At 35.5% G+C, this 22821-nt stretch overlaps 1 protein-coding gene across 4 annotated transcripts in view; it reads left to right on the forward strand.

The window, feature by feature from the left end:
* The window catches only part of EEF2K (eukaryotic elongation factor 2 kinase), a 73766-nt gene that overhangs the window by 15787 nt on the left and 35158 nt on the right, over positions 1–22821 (forward strand). For all 4 annotated transcript variants that reach the window (XM_074281026.1, XM_074281025.1, XM_074281028.1 and 1 more), the window contains exon 3: positions 11834–11934. In XM_074281026.1, the coding sequence (XP_074137127.1) occupies positions 11834–11934 (101 nt within the window). The remainder of the gene's footprint in view (positions 1–11833; positions 11935–22821) is intronic.

Genomic DNA, 22821 nt, shown 5'->3' on the forward strand with positions numbered 1-22821 from the left:
AATTACTAAGAGAAAAAGAAAAAGAAAAAGGAATACTTCTACTGTGAGCCACAATTATCCTGTTCTTCCCCTCTTCCCTCCATTTTCCTGTCCTTTTGCCACTCATCCTTTCCCTGCTATCATTCATCTTATATAAAACCAAAGAGACTTATAATTAGTGGGATTTTTTTTTCATTTTATAAATTTTATTTATTTATATATTTTAATCTATGGTTTTCTTTCAAAGTAATAACATGGGAATGGGGGCAAGAGGATGACACAGTAATCAATATTTTGATGCTCTATTTGCATCATTATCTCAGTTGTGGATAGAAAATAAATTCTTGATAAACTTATTAAATAAAATAATGTAGATAAGATAGATGGATTTGATCATGTGAATACAAAAGAAAGGCAACAGATTAGGGAAAGAAATTTCCATGGTAAATATATTCAAAGCTTGCAATCCAGGAACAGTTCTAAACTCATAAGGACAACACCCAGTCCACAGTAGAATAGTAGTCAAAAAATATAAGCAAACCATCTATAATAGAGGAAGCACAAGTTAAAAATAATCTTATAATAATAATATTAATTAATAATTCTTATAATCAGTGGTACAACCAGCATTATTAAAATGACAAATTTTGTTTTGATGATTTCATTTAGTATGACCAGTTCAAGGAAATAGGAATATATTTTTATAGGAAGTAATGTGGAGTAAATAAAAGTAGAATTAGCATAACAGGAGTCATACTGGCTATAACTATTAAAAAATTATTTATGCATACTACTGTGACTATCAAAGAGATTATAATGGGGCGCAATAATTGATAGACTTTTATTAGTATGTTACATTATGTTCTGTTTTGTAAATAGTTTTGAATATGTAGTTCAAATTTTTTTCAAAATAGTTTTAATTATAAACTAAACAAAAATTAAGCTATGTTTTGTTTAGTTTATAATTAAAACTATTTTGAAAAAAATGATGATTGAATGGAAAGAGAACGTTGAAACTAATTGCTAGAATGGGGTAAGTTGTCTATGAGATTTTTGTCCATAATGATAATTAACTTGGTTTAGTTTTGTGAATAGAAATTTCACCAACTCCCAATTATCAGTCTGTAGGCAGAAGATTTTCAAATCTATTTGTTTAGCCATAATATCCATTCTGACTATTATTCTCAGATTTCTGACTGTCTACTGGATGTCCCTTCGACATCTTTAACTCAGCATGTCCCAAACTAAAATTATCTACACACACACACACACACACACACACACACACACACACACACACACACACACACACCTCTTTCCCTTTTTCTAACTTCACTTATTGTTTTTGAAGGTACAATATGCTCCAAGTCAATCAGGAACTAAACTTAGGGGTCATCCTCAACTCTTCCTCTTGCTCCCCATATCCATTCCATTGCCAGGTCTTCTCATTTCTACCTTTGTGACTCTCATCACTTCACATCTAGACTATAGAAATGACCTTCAGGGGGCAGCTAGGTGGCGCAGTGGATAGAGCACCAACCTTGAATTCAGGAGGACCCAAGTTCAAATCTGGTCTCAGACACTTAACACTTCATAGCTGTGTGACCCTGGGTAAGTCACTTAACCCCAGCCTCAGGAAAAAAAAAAAAAAAAAAGAAATAACCTTCAGATTTATTTTATTGTCTCAGCTATTTCTCCACTAAAGCCCATCTTCTATTCACCTAATAAATTGATTTTCTTAAAATACAGGTCTATCACATCCCTATTCAATAAACTCTCCAGGATCAAATATAAAATTCCCTCTTTGGTGCTCAGAACTTTTCATGACCTTCTCCCTATTACCTCTCTTAATACTCCCTGTTTTTTATTCTTTTTTTTATTCTTCAATCTAAGGGCGCCTTGCTGTTGCTCAAATGAATATCTTTCCGCTCTGCATTTTTGCTGGCTGACCTCTGTGTTTGGAACTCTCTTTACTTTTATCTCCTGGCTTCCTCCAAGACTCAGCTAAAGCCTCTTCAGGGACCTTTCCTGTCATCATTAATCTCAGTACTTTTCTTCTGAGATTATCTCCAGAGTATCATATACATGTGGTTTGCCTATAGTTGTTTGCATGGAATTATAATCTCCTTAAATGCACAGATTATTATGATTTTTTGTTACCATTTTTTGTATCTTCAGCCCTTAAGCACATGGCATATAGTGGATATTAGATAAATGATTGTTTGCTGACTTGCTGGCAAATAAGAATAACCTATCTCACAAGTTGTCTTGGGGAAAGTGATTGATAAGCCTTAAAGCATTATATAAATAGAGGTTATTATTGGTATTACTACTAAATAATAGCCACAATGGCAAATTGGCTTGGGCTCACAGCTATTAAAACAGATGGTATCTGGGGGTTAAAATGCAGTGTTTAACAATCAGCTTTCCTTTAAAGAAAAGTATTTGTGTGTTTGTATATATGTATTTATTGTTCAGTCATGTCAATCATGTCAGACTCTTTGTGATCCCATTTTGTAGTTTTCTTGGCAAAGACTAGAGTGGTTTGCTATTTTCTTCTCTGGTTCATTTTACAGATGAGGAAATTGAGGCAACAAGAGTAAAATGACTTGTCACACAACTAGTCAATATTTAAACTGGATTTGGAACTCTATATACTATACTACTAATTTCCCTTTTTTTTGTATTTATCTGCTTATTATAAATTTTACTACTATAAAGCTTGTATGATGCAATTTAAAAATAGTAAAGCATATAGTATTCTTTACCGTGAATTCCAAGCAGCCAGTTGATTTTCCTAGAATGCTTTTGTTGACTTTTACCAGACTCTTATATTTATAGTCAATCAGTGGTTGCAATTCAACCATGATTTGATAAGTGAAGTTAGATCTCAGTCTCAATCACTTTAATTAAGTGACATAGAATCTCAATTTGGAAAAAGCTCTTTTCCAGATACATTTATTGTCTTTAAATCTGATATGTGATCTACTATTTAATCTATTTCTTACCTTTATAAAACAAGATACAGGATATGAGTTGTTTATATTCATAAACTGAAATCTCTTTCTGCTTTAACATGACCAATTAAAATAGTACTAACTTTTTTTGTATGGTTGCAGGGATTGGAACATTATTTGATTATAGATCATTATCTGTAAAATTCCCAAAATTATTAAAATCAACTTCATGTTTTACAATTTAACATTAGTTCTTTATAAGGCCAAGAATATTGTTCTAATAAATACCTAAGAAGAACATTACATAGAATGTCTTTAAACTTATATGAATTAATGAAATCTTCTACCAATTTTCAAATTTTCCCAAAGCTCTTCTGATCATGACTTTGACTTTTGTTTCCCATTATAATGTTAGTTGATCTTGACTAGAATGCATTTGAAAGTAATGAAAATTCTTCAAGAATGTCAGTCATTAAAGCAAGGTCTTACAAGAAATTAATTTAGCTAATTTCTTTGCCAAACAAGAATAAAAATGAGAAAAATGAAGGATTTGTCTGCATTTAGTCCTAGTACTCAACTAATTTTAATAGGTTGTTTTTTTTTTTTTTTTCTTATAAAGAACTATACATTTTAAGTTCTTTTTAGCTTGGTTTGATTTTTTTAATTAGATTGGTGATAAATAAAATAAATTTTATCCAGAAATATTTTTAAATTGTGAACTTGTATTATTTCAGGTAGTGATAATTGTAAAGTTGATTATTTAAACAGTGCCCAATAATGATTTTAGGAAAATTTTCTAACAAATTTCTAATTACTAATACTTTCTTTTCAACACTGTATTAGCACAGTCAGAACAAAATATGATCAGTTTGCTTTCAAATATTATTAAAATCACATTCATTTAAAGTAGACATTATATTGAAAATACATTCTATTCTCTTTCACACCAGTTTTTCTAAGAAAGGCCTCCCATTTCATCCAGGATCATCTCCTGTTGACTTGATCAGTATCTGGTTACTGGACTCAGGTGGCTCTGGAGGGGAAAGTGAGGCATAGCCCTTTCTCATTTAAATCCAATTCATTTGCACATCACAGCATCATCTTCCTGATCCCCTTTCAAGAATCCCTCTTCAAGAAGAAGGACAAATTACAGTGAACAAGTGTTTCACTAAATCTACTTTACGTTTTTTATTTAATACTGTAACCTTTCAGAGAACTTCATGCCCTAATAAGATAAGCACCACGTTTTTTTCCATGAATTATATGAATTTTTTGTTTTCACTGAAGGCTGTTTTCTGTCATTGTTTTTATACCACTTCTTGAGAAGGAAGTTCAGATTTCAGATTGTATCATTTCCTTCAAAAAAAAAAAAAAAAGAGCATAGTCAAAATAAAGATTTGAGATTAAAAAAAAAAAAGAACTAAGGACAAACAGCAACAATAACAATATTACTCAATCAGGACCTATTTGAATTGCCTATGTTTAACAACCAGCTTTCAAATTAACAATGAGCTCTAGCACACAACTGCACCTGTTGTAATCTCAATTGCAATGGCACTAGTGCAAACTGCAAAATTAAGTTCCCTTTTTCCTTAGGACCAAACCCTTTTATTTTCTGCTTTTCTAGTTCAGGAAGTAGCTTTCCTTCTGCTTCCCATTCTGCTTTGCTTGTTACCACTCCCAAATACGTGAGATCATTTTATACTGACTTGAATTGGAAGTTCTTTTGATAAAATGAGACCTTAGATTTCAGAATAGAGTGAAAGAATTAGGAAATATTAGGAAAATGATACTATCCATTCAACTGATTTCTTCTTTAAAATGGGATCCTAAAATTTAAGGTTAAATAGTAATAGAGTTAAAGATAAATGAGTCAAGTTGATGAAAATGAGGAAACTGAAACCCCAAGAATTGATCTGATTTGCCCAAACTCCCACAGGCAATACCAAAATGGGGTTGGATTTGAATCCAAATCCTCTGGCATCAGATTTTCATAATACTTCTCATTACATGCCCTCAGCATGAAACTAAAAAGCTCAGGACTGTTGACTATAATTAAATAGTACATGTATTCCTCAACAATAGTAATGATGACAGTAGCTCATTTTTGCAGTATAGAAGTCAGACCTAGTAGCAAATCTAAGACACAAACCCTGATCTTTTGATTCAGGCTGTGTTATTCTTCCACCAAGCAGCTTCTCATTTCTAGCTGAGTAGAAGTGTGGTTTCTGCCCAGTTGATAGAAAAAAAAGAGAGTATAAAATTCTGGAAAATGAATTTTTATTTGCTTTAAATTTATATCTGTTATAATAGGTTGGAGAGTCAGCGACAAGTTAAATTGAAGAATAAGGTATTTCAGCCCCCTGTGTTTTCCCCAACCCATCCCCCAAATGACGGGAATTATGAAATAGATCTGACTTTTGTCTCTAGTCCTAGCAAGTCAAGGTTTGGCACTTGTGTACTACACTTGAGCATGTCTTGGATTTTTTAATCTGTGACTAGAGAAGAAATATAGTAACAAGCACTCACCCTGAGGATTTCATTGATCCATTGTGAGCATATGGGTGGGGAGTCTTGGATTTGTCAGTATTTTCATTGATTAAAGGCAAAAATAGTGCATTGGAGGGCAGTTAAATGGTGCAGTAGATAGAGCACCTGACTAGAGGCATGGAATAAGGAAGACCTGAATTCAGATATGGTCTCAGACTTACTAACCATGTGACAATAGACAAGTCATTTTGTTGAGGGCGATAGCCCCTTGGTATTCCTTGTTTGATCTACAACTTCCTTTGGGACTTGGACCTTTGATACAAGATCTGGTCAAACTAGTCTGGGCTTGTACCCAGCCCCCCACTGGATCTGAGCTGGCTTGAATAAAGCCCGCCAAAAATCTGGCCTTCTAGGAATTAACCTGAGCTCCGCCCATTACTTCTTCAAGCAGATAAAAAGAGCAAAGCTAGAACCAGATCAGAGATTTGAAAGATGCCAGCCAAGATGCTTGCATCAGAGATTCTCTGTCCCCGCCACTTTCGGCGTATATCTTCCTCTATCTAATGCCTTTTACTAACCAGACCTTAACCTTGCTTCCAAATCCTGCAATAAACATCTTTTACCCATCTAGGTTTTCGGGCCTGTAAATTCATTTACAGGGGACTCTCGCCGCCACTAGACCTGATTTAACTTTGTATCCTTGCGCCGAATCCTAAGAGGGTTGCAGGGGAGCTCCAAGTGACTCCCTGTACCCCGAATCCTGCCACTAGACCTCACTTAATCCTATTGAGGTATATACCTCATTATTAGGTATTTACCTCATGATTTGGTTCAAGTTACCTCATCATTTTGAGGTTCCCTATTACCTCATCAATTTCACCCCATTTGCCTCAATTTCCTCATCTATAAAATGAGCTAAAGAAGGAAGTGGCAGACCCACTCCAATATCTTTGTCAAGAATTTGATTTTCAAGACAAAAATTAAATTTGAAAATCTTGGTTGAAAGTACTCCAAATATTGAAGAACTTTGGGGGGAAAAAAAAAAGGAAGAGAGTTTCTAGTTCCTTCTAGTTCCTTCTTGTCTCGTACCTTCTGGCCATTGCTTTAGATTTATCCTGATAAATGCAAAAGAGGCAGCAAAAGATGTAATTCATTCCTACAGAGCTACTTTCATTTAATTTTGAGACATTATCCGGACCCTTTCTGGGCTAATATTTGCTAAAACTAAGAAGCTGGTATTCTGGGGTAGTCAACACTCATTAAAATGCTTCTAGGTTCAACCTGATTTGTTTTCAACCGTGGAGCAAAAACCTATATGGTTTTCCTCAGGGGAGAGGGTGAATTCCTGCCAATAAGTAGGGAAGAAGGAAAAAAGAGAGAAGAGAGCATTTTAAATTTAAATACTTGGGTATTGTATGCCCTGAAGAGCCAGGAGAGGTAAATAGACCCATTTAGAACTCTTGTTTTTTTAATTCATCAAGAAAATTTTGAAAAATGTCCTTTTTTTTTGGGGGGGGGGGCGTTATTCCTCTGTCTCTCCTCCAGGGTTCCTTTGATAGAAGCTACAATTGGGACATAAATGAGAAGCATTTACTTGTTGCCACCTGGCAGCAAATAAAGGGCATGTGTTCAGAAGCTGGAGAGAAAATGGGCTTTAAGCTGGGGGATCAGAAAAAGGGTAGTGGACTAGTAAACTGGAGCATTGTGTTCTAGTAAGGGAGATTGGGTGATTAATCAGTTCTCCATTTGTGACTCCAGGCATGTTCATGTGAACTTAGTTCATAGCTAGGTACACCTCAGTCAGTCAATACAGGATGTGTTTGCTGGTTTAGTATTCTGGAATCTTGCCCGGGCACAAAATGTTCAGAGGCTTAGTAAATTCTTGGGAAGATAAGGGTTTTGTTTCACTCTATGCCCTTGTATTTGTCCATTTTTTAGAAAGCAATTTATAGAGAACAATAGCTACTGGCCCTGTTTTTTTTTTTTTTTAATTATTACTTCTTAGTTTTATTTTTATACTTGTTTCTTTACCACAGTCATTTACTGATACCTCCCTCCTTTTCTAAGAATCGGGCCTTGTAAAAAAAAAAAAAAAAAAAAAGAAAAGAAAAGAAAAAGAAAGAAAAGAAAAGAAAGAAAAAAAACAAGTAAAATTAAAAGACAAAAAACCCCAACTCTACCTAAAAATGTAACAGTCTGTACCCATAGTGCTTCTACCCCCACTTCTGTACTGAAAGAAGTGTTTCATATTCAGTTTTCCAGAGTCAAGATTGTTTATTGCAGTTCATCTGAATTAAATGCTTTTTAGTGTTATTTTCATTTCTGCTATGGTAATTGTTGAGTATATTGTACTTCTGGTTGTGCTTTCTTTGCCCAGTATCTGTTTATATAGTTCTCTCTACCTTTTTGAATTCTTTATCCAGATTCCATTGATAATTTACCTGGTGATCTCATCAGCTTCTGTACCGTAACATTTGTATTATAATTCTCAAATCTGCTTTGACCTCTGATCTCAGATTTCCAATTGCCTTCCAGACATCTCATAACCTCTATATGCTTACTCTTTAAAGCTCTAATTTGATCTGTGTTGTGAAATGAATTCTCACCCTGGAGTTTCCCTATACCAGTGAGGTCCCAGATCCAGTTCCTGACTTTTTATCCTTCAAAAATTCAACCTTGCGGAGCCACAGATATAGAATATTGCATATATTTGCCTAATTCACTTGAAAGTTCATTTCACTAATTTGTTAAAGTTGTTTTTGTTTTTTTTTAATTCTGTTTTAAGGGATGGATAGGAGAGACATATTTGGCAATGAAGATGATGTTAAAAAACAAAATAAATTTTAATTAAGACAATTAGATCACAGATATTGTAATTTAATTATCATTTAGTCATTTAGTGTTATCTGGGCCTCATTTTGGTTTTAGCAAGATTTCATAAAGACTTTGATTAACTAAACTTGAAACCTTCACTAACCTTAAAATGGAAAGTTGTTTTCGCTCTCAGTTGAAGAGACTATAGCAGAAAGGAATTTCATATTGATATTGATAATATCCATTTTAGAAAACTTTACATTTTCATTTAAGAGGTAAAGTTTGAATCAAATAATAAATGCTTTAGAGTTAGATTATATTATGTATTCAATATTTATGATATATGCATTTTATATTAAATTTGCTCGTTTCCAAAGGAGAGAGAGATTATTTGATAATAATGATGGACCCTTAGGTCCATTATCTTTTTCTTCAGAGGCAGGTAGCATATTTCATAATCAGTCCTCTGAAATCATGATTGATTTAATTAGAATTAATTGAATTAATTAGATCATCCTTTGAAATCGGGGTGATGGCAGAAATTGATAGAATTAAAACTTCATAGATAGAATTGCTGTGGAAAAAGCATCAGCTCTGGATTTAAATCCAGCCCCTGACTATTACTCAGAATAGCTAGCATTTATATAGTTCTTTATACAAAGTACTTCACAAATAATTCATTTTATCCTCACAACAATCAGAGATGCAGTAAGTGATATTATTATTGTTATTATCATACCCATTGGTATTTCTGAAGCAGAAAGGGAGTAAGTAATTTGACCAGAAGTGCAGTAAGTGCTTGAAAACAGATTTATCCATTTCTATGTCTGTACCATTTCAATGCTTTTTTTGTGACTTTGGGTGAGGTACATAGCCTTCCAAAGCCACAATTAATTGACTTAGGTTGATTGGATTTTTTCCCTAAAATCAAATACTAATGAATATAGAAAACTATTATGCCATAAGAAATGATAAAAGGGATGATTTTGGAGAAACTTGGGGAAATTTATATGAATTGACAAAGTGAAATGAATGTAAGATCAATAATATTGTAAAAACCAAAAAATTTTGGAAGAGTGTGACCAACCATGATTCCAGACAATTGGTTTTGAGACTTGCTACCCAATATCTAAAGAGAAAGATGATGGGCTTTTAGGGTGTGGATTGAGACATACATTTTTGGACATGAGCAAAAATTTATTTTGCTTGATTTTACATGTTTCTAACAAGGATTTTATTTTATTTCTCAGTTGGGTGGAGGTGAGAGGGAGAGAAGTCTGATTTTCATTGATTGAAAAAAATAAAACTTAATTTTATTTTATTTTATTTTATTTTATTTTGAGGCTGGGGTTAAGTGACTTGCCCAGGGTCACACAGCTAGGAAGTGTTAAGTGTCTGAGGCCAGATTTGAACTCAGGTCCTCCTAAATTCAAGGCTGGTACTCTATCCACTGCTCCACCTAGCTGCCCCCAAAACTTAATTTTAAAAAGAGAAGAAAGGCCACCAAACACATTCGGCTTTAATCATTCTTTCTAGGACAAAGAAACATTTTAGTTTCTCTGATAATTATAAGGTATGTTGGAGAAGACTGATGATATGTTTGTACTTCTGAATAAATAGGGGAAAGTATTATTGTAGATATGCAGAACACAATGTGATCTTTACCTTGTTTTGTCATCATAATCCCAAAGATTTTGCTTAATTTTTTTATTATATTTTATTTTATTTTCAGATTCAAATTATCTTCCTTCTATTACCTTCTCTTCCTTCTCCCACCCCAAATAAGATAACAAGAGAAATACAGCCTCCATTAAAAACATATAGTCAATAATTGGATAAACAGTGCAAGGGCAGGGGTGGGTGTTGTATGGTTTGGGGTGGGGAGGACAGTTACACTGACCTGTGGGAAAATTTTTTTAAAAGCGGAATCCTTTTAAACTCATAACAGTTATGAAAAGCAAGGTGAAGAACATCAAGCTGTTTCTGTATTCATTTTATTCTGAAGGACCTACATCTTAGGTAAATGTTTCGACCAACAAGATTAAATTTTACCCACATCCTGTATTTTAAGGTCTAAGTTTAACTGGTCAACATTTAAATGGATTGGAGCTATTAGTACATAGAGTGATGGGTGTTTTTTTTTTTTCCCAAGCTCTTCTCCATCACCCCTTTTCCCCCAATACTTTTTGGTTTGTATGTGGTTTCTCAGTTAATACATAGCTAATAACTCTTAATTTTTCTTATGTTTTTTAATTGCTTAGGTCTATTTGGATGTAAGGGTAAAAATTCATTTGACAGAAATACTTGTGTATATTTAAAAGACCCAATTGCTCCTCTGGAGCTTGTACATTCAAGAATTGATTAATCTGTGTAATAAACTGATTACTACAGTCATTACATATAAAAAACAAAAGCAAAAAACAAAAAACACACATAGTCGAGCAAAACAAAATTCTTTCTTGACCATGTCAAAAAAAAAAAAAAAAACAACTCAATCTGTCTTCTGAGCCCAGAGTGGTTAGCATTTTTCCTCTTGAGTCTCCTAGACTGGTGACTGGTCATTGTGTTGATTAGTTTCTAAAATTTAGACTTGTTTATCTTGATAATATTGCTCCTGGTTCTGCTCCCTTTATTCTAGATCAGATCATACAAGTCTTTCCAGATTTCTCTGAAGCCATCCTATTCATTATTTTCTTACTGCAAAAAAAGTGATCTTTTATATGCCAGAAACTTATAGGCATGATCTCAGATTCCCAATTCTTTGCTACCATTAAACCTAGGAGTATTTGCATAAAATGAGAGCTTTAAAAAAATATTGAATTAAAAGATGAATTGATATCTTATAGGCAGTCCTGGTTGGAGGTGGATGGGGAAAATAATTAAAGGGAAATAGTCTGGAAAAATAATTCCTAGAAGGAGCATAAAGGTCTTTTTTAAAACGGATGCTGAAAGGAGCCTTTGTGGCATGACAGTAGCTGGGTTTGTATGTACCACCATGCCCAATCTGGTTTTTGTCCGTCTGTTTTAAAATGAAAGGAAGTGTTGGATTCTGGGCTGAACTCTAGACTAGGATCACAAGCTGAGGATCTCAGAGACTCAAGCTGGATCAAAAGTTGTTATTTATCAATTATAGGAGCTCTAGAGCTGAAAGGCACCTATCTCCAAAGACATCCTCTCCAGTTACCTTATATTTTACAGAGGAAAATACTCAGACCCGGGAAAATAAAGTGAATTATTCAACTGTTAAAGGGTGTAAAGAACAAAAGGTCTACAGAACACAAAGATATTGCATTTACTGTGAGCCAGTGGATAGGAAGCAGGTTGAATTATATACTAATTAAAAATTTCTCATAGAAGGTGATGGTGTGAAAATTATTATACTAGAAGTCCTACAGTTGTAGGAAGCTTTATTTCTTTACCCAGATTTGGGTGAGCATAATGGGTGAGATTGTTTTCTTTTCCTGAACTAACACCTGGCCCAGAGAGGGAAGAAATCCAGGGGAATGAGAAGTTCAGGAGGAAGTAAGACTGCTCTAATTAAATTGGGCTGCGGTTTGTTCTTTTCCTCACTTGCTGGTGTATGACTTGTGCAGGAAACTTGGAAGCATGCCATCGAGAAAGCCAAGCACATGCCAGATCCCTGGGCCGAATTTCATCTCGAAGATATCGAAACTGAGTGTGCTACCCGTCACAGGTCAGTGATGCTCCTGATTTTTTCTAATTGGCTGCAGGTGGACCCCAGAGGAAGCCTGGGGAAGGGTGGAATTGAGAGACCGGTGCCTAATTTTTCCTTGGTTGAATGCCATGTGTTCAAAATAAAGCCAGTCATCTCCCCAGATGCAGAGCTCAGTGGATTAGCCATTCAAGTTATATAAGTCCTATTTAAACTAGTCAGAATTGGAGTTCAAGACAGGTTAGTAAGAAATTTCTGGAGATCCCAGAAACCCAGACTCGGGTCTGGACTCTGCCACCGACTCACTTTCTGTCTGATTTTGGACCTTTTTTCTTCTAATGTGAACCTCAATTTCCCTCTTTATAAAAAATGAGTGTGAGGGACAGCTAGGTGGCGCAGTGGATAGAGCACCAGCTCTGAGGAGTTCAAATTCGACCGCAGACACTTAACACAGCAGCCTCGGTATAATCCTGACTCCTCACTCTCACTTCACACATCCGGTCAACCCTTGTCATGCCTTCTTCACCACAGTTCTCATGTGTGCCCCCTTCTCTCCTGCCCTGGTTGGAGCTTTCATTCCCTCTCACCATCTGATTTCATAACCTCCAAACTGCTCCACTGGTTTCAAGTCTCTCCCAACTTCGCCCCATCTTTCCCTCAGCTGCTCTCCCTCCGTTCACATATATTCAGATATTAGTTACTATTACTAATAATACTACATAGTTATTTACATGGTGTCTCCTTCACTAGTCTGTGAGCAATCTGAAAGCAAGAACTGTCTTTTTTTTGTTAACTGCAGTGCTTAGCACAATGATGGCACATAGTAGATACTTAATAGATATTTGACTGACTTTACTTCAAAATTTCAAGGATCATGACTTCATCAATTAATGTTAAAAGCCTTCTGTAGTTGTAGATGACCTTTAAGTGATAACTTCATTCTCAGTGCCTACATAAGGGCCTGGTACGTAGTAGGCACTTAATAAATGCTTGTTCTTTGATTAAATGATAAAAAACTCAACTCCCCACAGCCAGCCTGGTGATGAACATTTCATGACTTAGCTAGACTGCCCTTCACTGAAGATGGAGAAATCAGTCACTATCATGAGATGGATAAATCAGAGAGCAGATACAGTGAGAGAGATTCAAGGAGGGAGAGGCGGTTTCTGTCTGGGAGATGGAGGAAGGCTTCCAGAAAGAGATTGTGCCTGAAGAGCTGGGATAGGAAGGATTTCAGATGTAGAGATTGGAGTGAAGGAGTACAAAGCATCCTGTAAATAAAGAGACAGAGGTCACAAAGAACGACATAGTGCACATTGTGAGTAGGAAAGGAAATGACAGAGATATGATCGGTAGATTCATGGGACGGAGACTTAAATCTTAGAGCTAGAAGGGACCCAAGCTATCCTCCGTCAGCTGGAATTACCTTCCTAAATCATAGGCCTGACCGTGTCACCTCCTAACTCAGTAAACTTCAGGGGCTCCCTCTCACCTCCAAGGTCAAGTACAACTTACTGTTTGATGTTCGAAGCCCTTTCTGACATATCTTCCCCCAGCTTTCTAATCTTCCTATTACTTATGTCACTCCCATCTAGTGACTAGCGGTTTTCCTCCTACAAAAAACTCCATTGTCTGAGTTCAGGAATTATTCATTGATTATTTCCCATCCCTAAAGATGCGGTGGATAGTGTTGGGCCTGGAGTCAGGAAGGCTTCTATTTCTGAGTCAAAAATCTGGCTTCAGATACTTCCTAGCTATGTCATTTTTCCCTGTTTGCCTCAGTTTCTTTATCTGTCAAACAAACTGGAGAAGGAAATAGCAAGCCACTGCAGTATCTTTGCCAGGAAAACCCCAAATGGGGTCATGAAGAGATGGACACAGCTGAAAAACAATTGAACAATAATTCCCATGCTTGAAATGCTTTCCCTCCTCATCTCTTCCTGGCTTCCTTCCAGCCCTTCTACAGGAAGCATTTCCCAATCCTTAATTCTAGTACTTTCTCTGTATTGATTATATCCAATTTATATATTTTATATATTTCTTGTTTGTATGTAACTTTTTTTTTCTCAATCACATGTAAAAAATTTTGACACTCATTTAAAAAAATGTGTATCCCAAATTCTCTCTCACCTCCCCTCCTTGAGAAGGCAGTTTTACATAAATCTTAATGTGAAGTCATCAAAATATATTTCCATGTTATCCGTGTTCCAAAAGAAAACACAGACAAAAAAAAAAGTTCCAAGAAAAATAAAGTTTTAAAAAATATGCTTCTAATTCAAACTCCATCAGTTCTTTCTCTGAAGGTAGATGGCATTTTTCATTATAAGTCCTTCAGAATTCTCTTGCATCATTGTATTGCTAAGCATACAATTACAGTTGATCATCTTACAATATTGCCGTGACTGTTACACTTAAGCTTTTTGCATGTTGTTTCCTCTAATAGACTGTGAGCAGCTTCCTAAGAGGTTGAATTTTCTTTGTATTCCCAGGGCTTAGCACAATACCTGGCACATATTTACTTAATATGTATTTTTTGACTGACACTTTAATTTTGCAGGTCAGGGAACTAAAGTTCCTTCCCAAGGTCAGCTTTTGAGTTTACAACCCAGAATCACACTACATTACAGGTAGAATTTGAATTCAGCTCCTCTGACTTCAGAGCTAGGCGTTTCCATTGTACCCTGAATAGTTCAGTTTGGATTCAGATAGTATCCAAAGTCTGGAAGGGTAGATTCAAGCTATATTCTAGACGGCCTTGGGTTCACTCATCAATTTATCTAATAGTAGAAGTAGCAGGATCATAAGGACTCTTTGGTCAAATTTTTCCATTTATCAGATAAATAAACTGAAGCTTGGAAACTGCTTGAGAGGAGTACTGATTTTTGTATCCCCAGCACTTGGCACAATGCCTGGCACATAGTAGCTGCTTAATAAATGTTTAACGATTAATTAATGTTGAAGATCATACAGATAATGAATGATGAAGTTAGGATTGAAATTCAGTTTTCTTTGTTTCCAAGCTAGCACATTTCCTATCTCCTTTTTTTTTTTTTTAGTGTCATGTGTTTTTATTTTATTTTTTATAACGCTTTTTTATTTTCAAAACACATGTAGAGATAATTTTCAACATTCACCCTTGTAAAATGTTCCAAATTTTTTTTCTTCTTCCCTTCTCCTCACCTCCTCCTCTAGACAGCAGATAATCCAATATAAGTTAAACATGTGCCGTTCTTCTATATATATTCCTGCAATTATGCTGCACAAGAAAAATCAGTCTGTCAAAAAAAATTTTTTTTTAATTAAAAATCAGCCCATTTCCTTATCTTGATTGATGAAGGGGGGGGGAAATGTTATTTAAGCAAGTTAGCATCAAGACTGGTCCTCTGATTTCCATTGCTGTGTCAGCCCCGTCTCTAAGCCACACACACAAGAAGCACCCTTGTGAGGGCCCAGAGCCTGTTCAGCACAGATTGTGCCTCTTTCTGCCCGAAATAGTCATTCTTTGGCTGGATGGGCAGGGCTTTGGGTCCTACAAGTTAAGAGCTTTGGAGCCAGTTCTTCCAAAAGATCTGCCTAAGAGAGAATGTGACAGACGTGCCCATGGCAGCGCGGTCTGTGTCCCTTCTCTATATAGCACGGTCTCTCCCCTCTGCTGGGCAGACATATGCTGTTTATTTTGTAACATGAGTAGCTGACCTTCCCTGGGTCTGGGTGTTGCCTCTTAGGATCCCCTGGGATTTCTAAGTTGGACAGATTCTTCCTTGAAAATAGGTCTAAAGAAGCAAAAATCTTTTTGTCAGAGATGAGTTTCCTCTACCCAGGGCTAAAGCGAAGCTGATTTATTCCTGTCCCCTGTGGCCCTCATTCTTCCTATCTGCTTTTAGCTTTTTCTGTTCCCTCTGTTAAACAGAAACCTCCTCACCCTGGCTTCCATATGGTGTTAAAGTTTGAATTAGTTTTTTTACTTCTAGAAAGCATAGATTTAAAGGAAGGAAAAAAAAAGGGAGAATAAAAAAAATTTATCAGAATTCCTTGCATTGTTGTCCAATCTTGTTTTGTGTTTTTTTTTTTTTTTGATTTTCTCTCAATTGAGGGAGACAATTTGGAAAAGCAGAAAAAGCATTCACTGAATTGGGAGTCTAGTCTCTATTTTGCCATCAATTAGCTCTTGGGCAAATAATTTTTCTTTTCTTGACCTCAGAAAATGAAGGCCTTAAGACTAGTTCTTTGAAGTTTCTTCCATCTCTAAAGTTCTCTGGACCTGTAAATGATAACCTAAAGCACAGAATCACTTTTAATATGATATGTGCACCTTACACTGATTTGCCCATGTATAAAATCTTCCTCATTGAGTGTGGTGCCATCTGTTTTAAATTTCAAGTATCATTTTTGTTACTGGGCTCTGGAAATTAATTTTGTTGTACGGGGGTATCTTTATTTTTTCCATCATTTTTGTTAGGAGGTTAGCTCCCTTCCTGTGAAAATGTTGTATCCGATTCTTCAGATCATGGAGTTTTCTTGGCAAACATACCACAATAGTTTGCCATTTCATTCTCCAGTGAATCATCTTTTATCAGAACTCTTCACTATGAACTGTCCATGTTGGGTAACTGTATATAGCATAGCTCACACTATCATTGAGTTATGTAAATACCTCCACCACAATAAGACAGTGGCCCATAATTGGTAAGAAGATATTCTTAGGATTAAAATTTTCATACCTTTTCATTTTTAAAATTCAGAATGACTAATGGAATCTCAAGGGAATGCTCCAATCATCCTAAGTCAAAAAAAAAATTACTTCAAAATCATTTTACTAAGACATTCCTTTGTGCATAGCATGACTTCATCCTTAATTATCTCACTGTAGCTTCTGTATGTTAGTTATTATATAATAATTTTCCTAAAAAGCAAATCCAATCTGTCACTTTCCTTTTAATCATCAAATTAACTTGCCGAGTCTTCTGAATGTACTCTCCCTTTTGCAGATATCATCCTGTGCTCTACCAAGAGATTCACAATTCTTCTTGCACATTAAATAATAGCTTCCACTTACATAATGTTTTTTCTTTTTTTAAACATGTGCAATTCTTCTATATATAATTTCTACAGTTATGTTACGTAAGAAAAATCAGATCAAAAAGGAAAAAAATGAGAAAGAAAACAAAATACAAACTAAAAACAACAAAAAAATGAAAATACTATTATATTATGTTTTGCAAACTTTTTTGTCAGTTATCTTACTTGAGAGTTCTAATGGATAGAGAAACATTACATGTGGAAATGCTTATTTATTTGTTGTTTAAGTTCAGAATGGAACAGTTGGTAATACAGTGGATAAAGTACCAGACCAGGAGTCAGCAAGACTTATCTTCCTGAGTTCAAATTCAACCTCAGATACTTACTAGCTGTGGGACTCTGAGAAAGTCATTTAACCCTGATAACTCAGTTTCCTTATCTGTAAAATAAGCCAGAGAAGGAAATGGCAAGCCTCTCTGGTACCTTTTCAAATGAGGTCATAGAGTCAGACACAAGTGAAAAAAGAGGAAAAAAGTTGAAAATGAAAAAAAACAAATAATATATATATATATATATATATATATATATATATATATATATATATATATATATATATATATATATATATATATATATATACTTTGAGAAGCAGCAGATATTCTTAAGATGCTCAAAATTCAGCAATTTTGAAAGGAAAATATCAGAATAATGATAGACTTTCCAGGCAGTGTTGTCTTGTAGATAAGAGAATGGACTTGTATTTAGGAAGAATTGAAACTGAATTTCACCTCTAATGATAGTTAGCAATGTGACCCTAGGCTTAACTCTCAAAATTCTTTTGTGTTTCAGAAAATAATACTGGCCTGCTTTGGCAGGAGTTTTCCACAGGCCCATTCCCTTTACATATCTGATTAAGCCCTATGAGATCAGTACTACAGGTGTTATTATCCTTGTTTAAAGATAGGGAAACATTAAGACTTGACCATGGTTATACTGCTTCTGGGTAAAAATAATCATTTCCATATATTTTGTAGAAAAGTAAGAGAGGGACAGATAGGTGGTGCAGAAGTCAGAGAGGAGCAGCTAGGTTACACAGTGTTTAGAGCACCAGCCCTGGAGTCAGGAGGATCTGAGTTCAAATTTGGCCTTGGACAGGTAACACTTCCTAGCTGGGTGACCTGGGCAAGTCACTTAACCCCAATTGCCTCAGGGGGGAAAAAAAGTAATCGAGTTAGCCATGAAAATGAATCTCTGTTATGGAGAGTTTGCTGTTCTTTTCAAATATACAATACAGTCAATATGTAATTTGAACAAATATCAATTTTCTCTCCCTCCAGTGTCCTGTTAAAAAAGAAAGAAAAGAAATTATTGTAACAAATGTTCATAATTAAGCAAAACACATTCCTATTATTGGCCATGAATGCCCCCCCCCAAAAAAATGTAAGTCTCATGCTGAACTCATCGTTCTTCTGTGAAGAGGCAGGAATTGATGAGGTTCTGGATGGCTAGATGGGGTTGTCAGAGAGGCTGAAGTAATGATAAAATTACTTCCTGAGGCAAGCAGAGAAGAGCACTGATGGGGATCAGTCCACCTTGCAGTCCCACCCCCATGGAAGTCTTGGGTAAACCCACTTTACTGTACCCGATAGAAAGCCAAGTTAGGTCGAACCTGCCCCTCCCTAAGGGTTAAATTTCCACGTCTGTGGTCTGCACCATCTTTGTGGCATGCCTGTTGGGGTTGCCTGCCACAGCATTCTGCCTCATATCTTTCTCCTTATAGCTAACTGATAGCTCTTTTAGGGTGCTAGGCTCCTCTGTGGATCTAACTGCCAATCAGTGGCATGCTCACACCCATGACATATTCCTTTAGTGGATTCTTCCAAACACCTTTCCTTGGTAACCCAGTGCTCCCAGATATGTCTGATACTTACCATTCCTGGTTATCTGTTGGATCTCTCCATTTTGTCTCCTAAACAAACCTAGCTTTTGGTAAAGAAAATGGTCATTGCTAATTCTTCACATGAGAGAACCCCAGCATTTGGTGCCTGTATCAGTCTCATCCCTCGGTGCTGTCCCTCAAACACACCAGTAACACATTTCATCATCAGTCCTCTGGGATCACGGTTTTCATTGCTCTCTGTGTAACTTTCAAAGCCATACTCCTTGTCTGGAATTCTTTCTGGCCTTCCTTCATTTTTGGCTAAAATGGAGAAGCCTGTATTAGGAAAAAAATATAAAACTCACTACCTCATCCCCACCCTCACAAATTCCTAAGGCTCTAATTCTGGAATTCTCAATAACCACTTTTATTTGAGTGAAAAAAGCGGTGTTTTGGGTCTTCCCTGAAGGAAACAAGAGTGTGGTTTTTGTACTAGATTTGAGAACAGTGAGATCCTGGGGTGATGTTATGAGGTACCTTTTTCCTGACCAACCTGTCTGGATGAAACCCAAATCATGTTCACAGCCAGCGTGAATTAAGATCAGAGGCCTGAAGACTCCCAAAGAATTGAAAGCCCTGAGTCAGGAGGAGATGGAAAAATTAAGCTCAGAGGGTATGTCCTTGTTTGACAGACACATTGATAATAATTTATATAATAATAATAATAATAATAATAATAAGGTTTGCAAAGCATTTTTACTTTGATCTTCACAAGCTTGTGAGATTGAGTGCTCCTTTTTATAGATGAAATAGTTAAGAATGAACATAACTGATATGGCCAGAGTCAAACAGATAGTGAGTATCTAGAAATTAAAATTTATTTCTTCTTCATTCCTAAAGTCTGGCGTCTTATTCACTAAATATGCCTCATATGACTTCTTATAAGCTTGTTTTTTTGTAAAGTGCTTAAACATGGGTTGCAAGTAAAGTTTACATTATGCCATCTGCCTCACTATGTATGGAAAGATTTGTCCAAGTAATCACATATATATTTTGCATCTAAGTAGTCTTGGATATATATTGTATGTTCAGAGATGATTTGTATATGTATGTGTATACATATATATGTGTGTGTACATATATATGTTATATGTTTAGAGAGATGATGGGGGCATGCTGACAAGTGTTTTAATAAAACACCAGGGAAATGGATGCCTGCTAGAAACTTTTAATTCTGCATCATTTAATTATTTTTGTTATTTATTATTTAATTTTAATTTATATAATTCTAAAATTTTAATGTAATTTTATATTATATGCCATGTTATAATATATAATATATTTAATATAACATTCATTTATTTATTATTTTATTTTGTATTATTAATGCTTTCTTAAGTTTAGAGATTCAGCTTACCAAACCAAGCCCTGAACTGTAGGTTTACCAATTTTTGAGGTAGAAAGGCTCACACTAAAAATTTCACAATCAGGCTCTCATCTGTTTGAGCTGACTCTAGCACACCTTAGATTAGGTCCCTTTCTTCAGGGAGATAGATGGCCTGATTTTGTGAAAGAAGTAAGTTAAGTGTTTGGAAGCAGAGGACCTGACTTCAGAAAATCTCAGCGTTGAATCAGTCAAAAACTTCCCAAATCCAATCTGTACCCAACTGAGAATCCCTTCTGTAGTATCCCCAATAAGAAGCCATCCAGCCTTTGCTTGGAGATGTCGGATAACATCAACCTCTCATGGCAGCCAATCTTCTGGGGGGAAAGATATCTTTGTTTTTCTGTTTAATTGTTCAAAAAATTGTTTGTTTGGAAATTTTTCTTCATATCAAACCTAAATCCACCTTTCTTTAGCCTCTACCAGTTATTCCTAATTCTGTCCCCTGGAACAAAGCAGAACAAGTCTAATCCTTTTGATACTTGAGCCAACAAGTCAGTAAACTAGTATTTATTAAGCAGTTCCTTATCTGTAAAATGAGCTGGAGAAGAAATGGCAAATGGCAAACCACTCCAGTATATCTGCCAAGAAAACCCTGAATGGGGTCACTTACTGAAATTACAACAAAGTGTGCAGACACCGTGCTAGGGCTACAATGTAGTACAAAAAACAAAACAATCCCAAAAGAAGCTTATTTTTGTAATGGGAAGATAACACATAAAATAAAAATTATGCAGCATAAATTTAAAATGATTTTGTGTCTATCTTCTTTTCCCCACTTAATTATCTTGTAATCTGACCTCAAGTTGAGCTCATCCTGATCTTCTGTTTCTTCTTTCCATCTTATCAATGTCCTTCTTAGAAGTGGAGCCGAGAGCAGGTCTTCCAGGTTCAGGTGGGGTGTCTCCTGGGTTCAGAATACGGCAGGACTGTGTGTGCTTTCTCATGCTTTCTCTGGCCACTTTGTTATAATTTTTTCTAGCTACCGTATTTCCTTATTGGCCACATTGACCTTGCAGCCCATTAAAACATCCAGATTTTTTTTAGGTAAACTGTTCTGTAGATATACCTCTCCATCATATAATTACAAAAATGATCTAAGTATAGGACTTTATAACCATTAAAGACTTCATTTATAACTATTAAGTTTCATTTATGTTTAGAACAGTCTGACATTTAGCCTTTTGAGCCTCTTGATTTTAGTTGATGATGTCATCCAGTATCCATCTGTGAAGTGATAAGCTTATTACAGGTACCTTCTTCCCATTTAAGAAATCAAATTAAAATGGTCAACAGTACAATGCCCAGTACAATAGCTCCTTTAGAGAGTAGAACCATTAAAATATTCCCTCTGAGCTGACATGTCCCATGAATAGCTATTCTTTGGGGGCCTCCAGTTATTCAAATGAGTCCCAAATCTTCTCTTTATTGATATGTGACCCCATCTTGGGCAACTCATCTGCCCCACTTGAGCAATACAGCCTGCATTTATGAATTTTTTTCCTTCTTATTAAATAAAAGATAATCTTTGAAAGTGCTTTGAAATTCTTATAATCACTTCAGGATTTAGATAGTGAAAATCAGATAATCATGTGAGCTAGTTCCTAGCTTAAAGCATTCATTGCTTATACACATACACAAACATTATGTGTCATTTTGCTTTATCTTATTTGAGACATAGACACTTTTATGAGGTGTAGATATATATAGAATATATAGATCTCATTTCTACCACTTTCCAGATAAAAGACACTGAGGCTCATAGAAGACCAGGAGTGGGAACTAATTCACACTTTGTTGAGGCAGCTGTGAGGTATCACAGTGTTAGACCTGGAGTGAGGAAGGCCTGAGCTCATTTTGGCCACAGATATTAGCTACAAATGGTCACTTAACTCAGTCTGACTTATTTTCCTTATAGGTGAATTGGTGAATTAGAGAGAATAACAGCACTTCCTCACAAGGTTATTGGGAGAATCAAATGAAATAAGATTTGTAAAGCACTTTGCAAACCTTAATATAGAATATATATAAAACACCTTAATATAGAAATAATTATATATAAATGTTAGTTATTATTATTGGTGAGCCCATATCTGCTGATTTTTAGTCTAGACCATGTTCATCTCTCAAGAACATGCTGTAGATAAGGGCATAAAATAGATTTTCAGTTTTGATTAAAATTTTTGTAGAGTCTGATATATTTTTGGACATGACCAGTGGGAGAATTTGTTTTGCTTTGACTACGCACTTGTTACAAGGGCTTTGTTTTCTTTCTGTCGTGTGGTGGTGGTGGGTTGAGGGTAAGTAGGAAGAAGGAAATAGATTTTTTCTAATTGAAAAAGATATTTATTTAGATACACATACACATATATGTATACATACACATACACACACATATAGATAGATGCAGTCTTATAGCATGTGACAGACAGATTTTCCTGGGCTTTCTGGGTCTAGGCTCATTTGTCTGACTTGGCTGGGGAGGATAAAGGAAAGGACCTGAGTTGGAGGATAATGCACCTTCCCAAAGCTCTTTTGCAATAGTCATTCTGGGTATGGATTCTGT

The sequence above is a fragment of the Sminthopsis crassicaudata genome, chromosome 1 (assembly GCF_048593235.1).
Source record: "Sminthopsis crassicaudata isolate SCR6 chromosome 1, ASM4859323v1, whole genome shotgun sequence".
In the NCBI taxonomy this organism is placed as follows: Eukaryota; Metazoa; Chordata; class Mammalia; order Dasyuromorphia; family Dasyuridae; genus Sminthopsis; species Sminthopsis crassicaudata.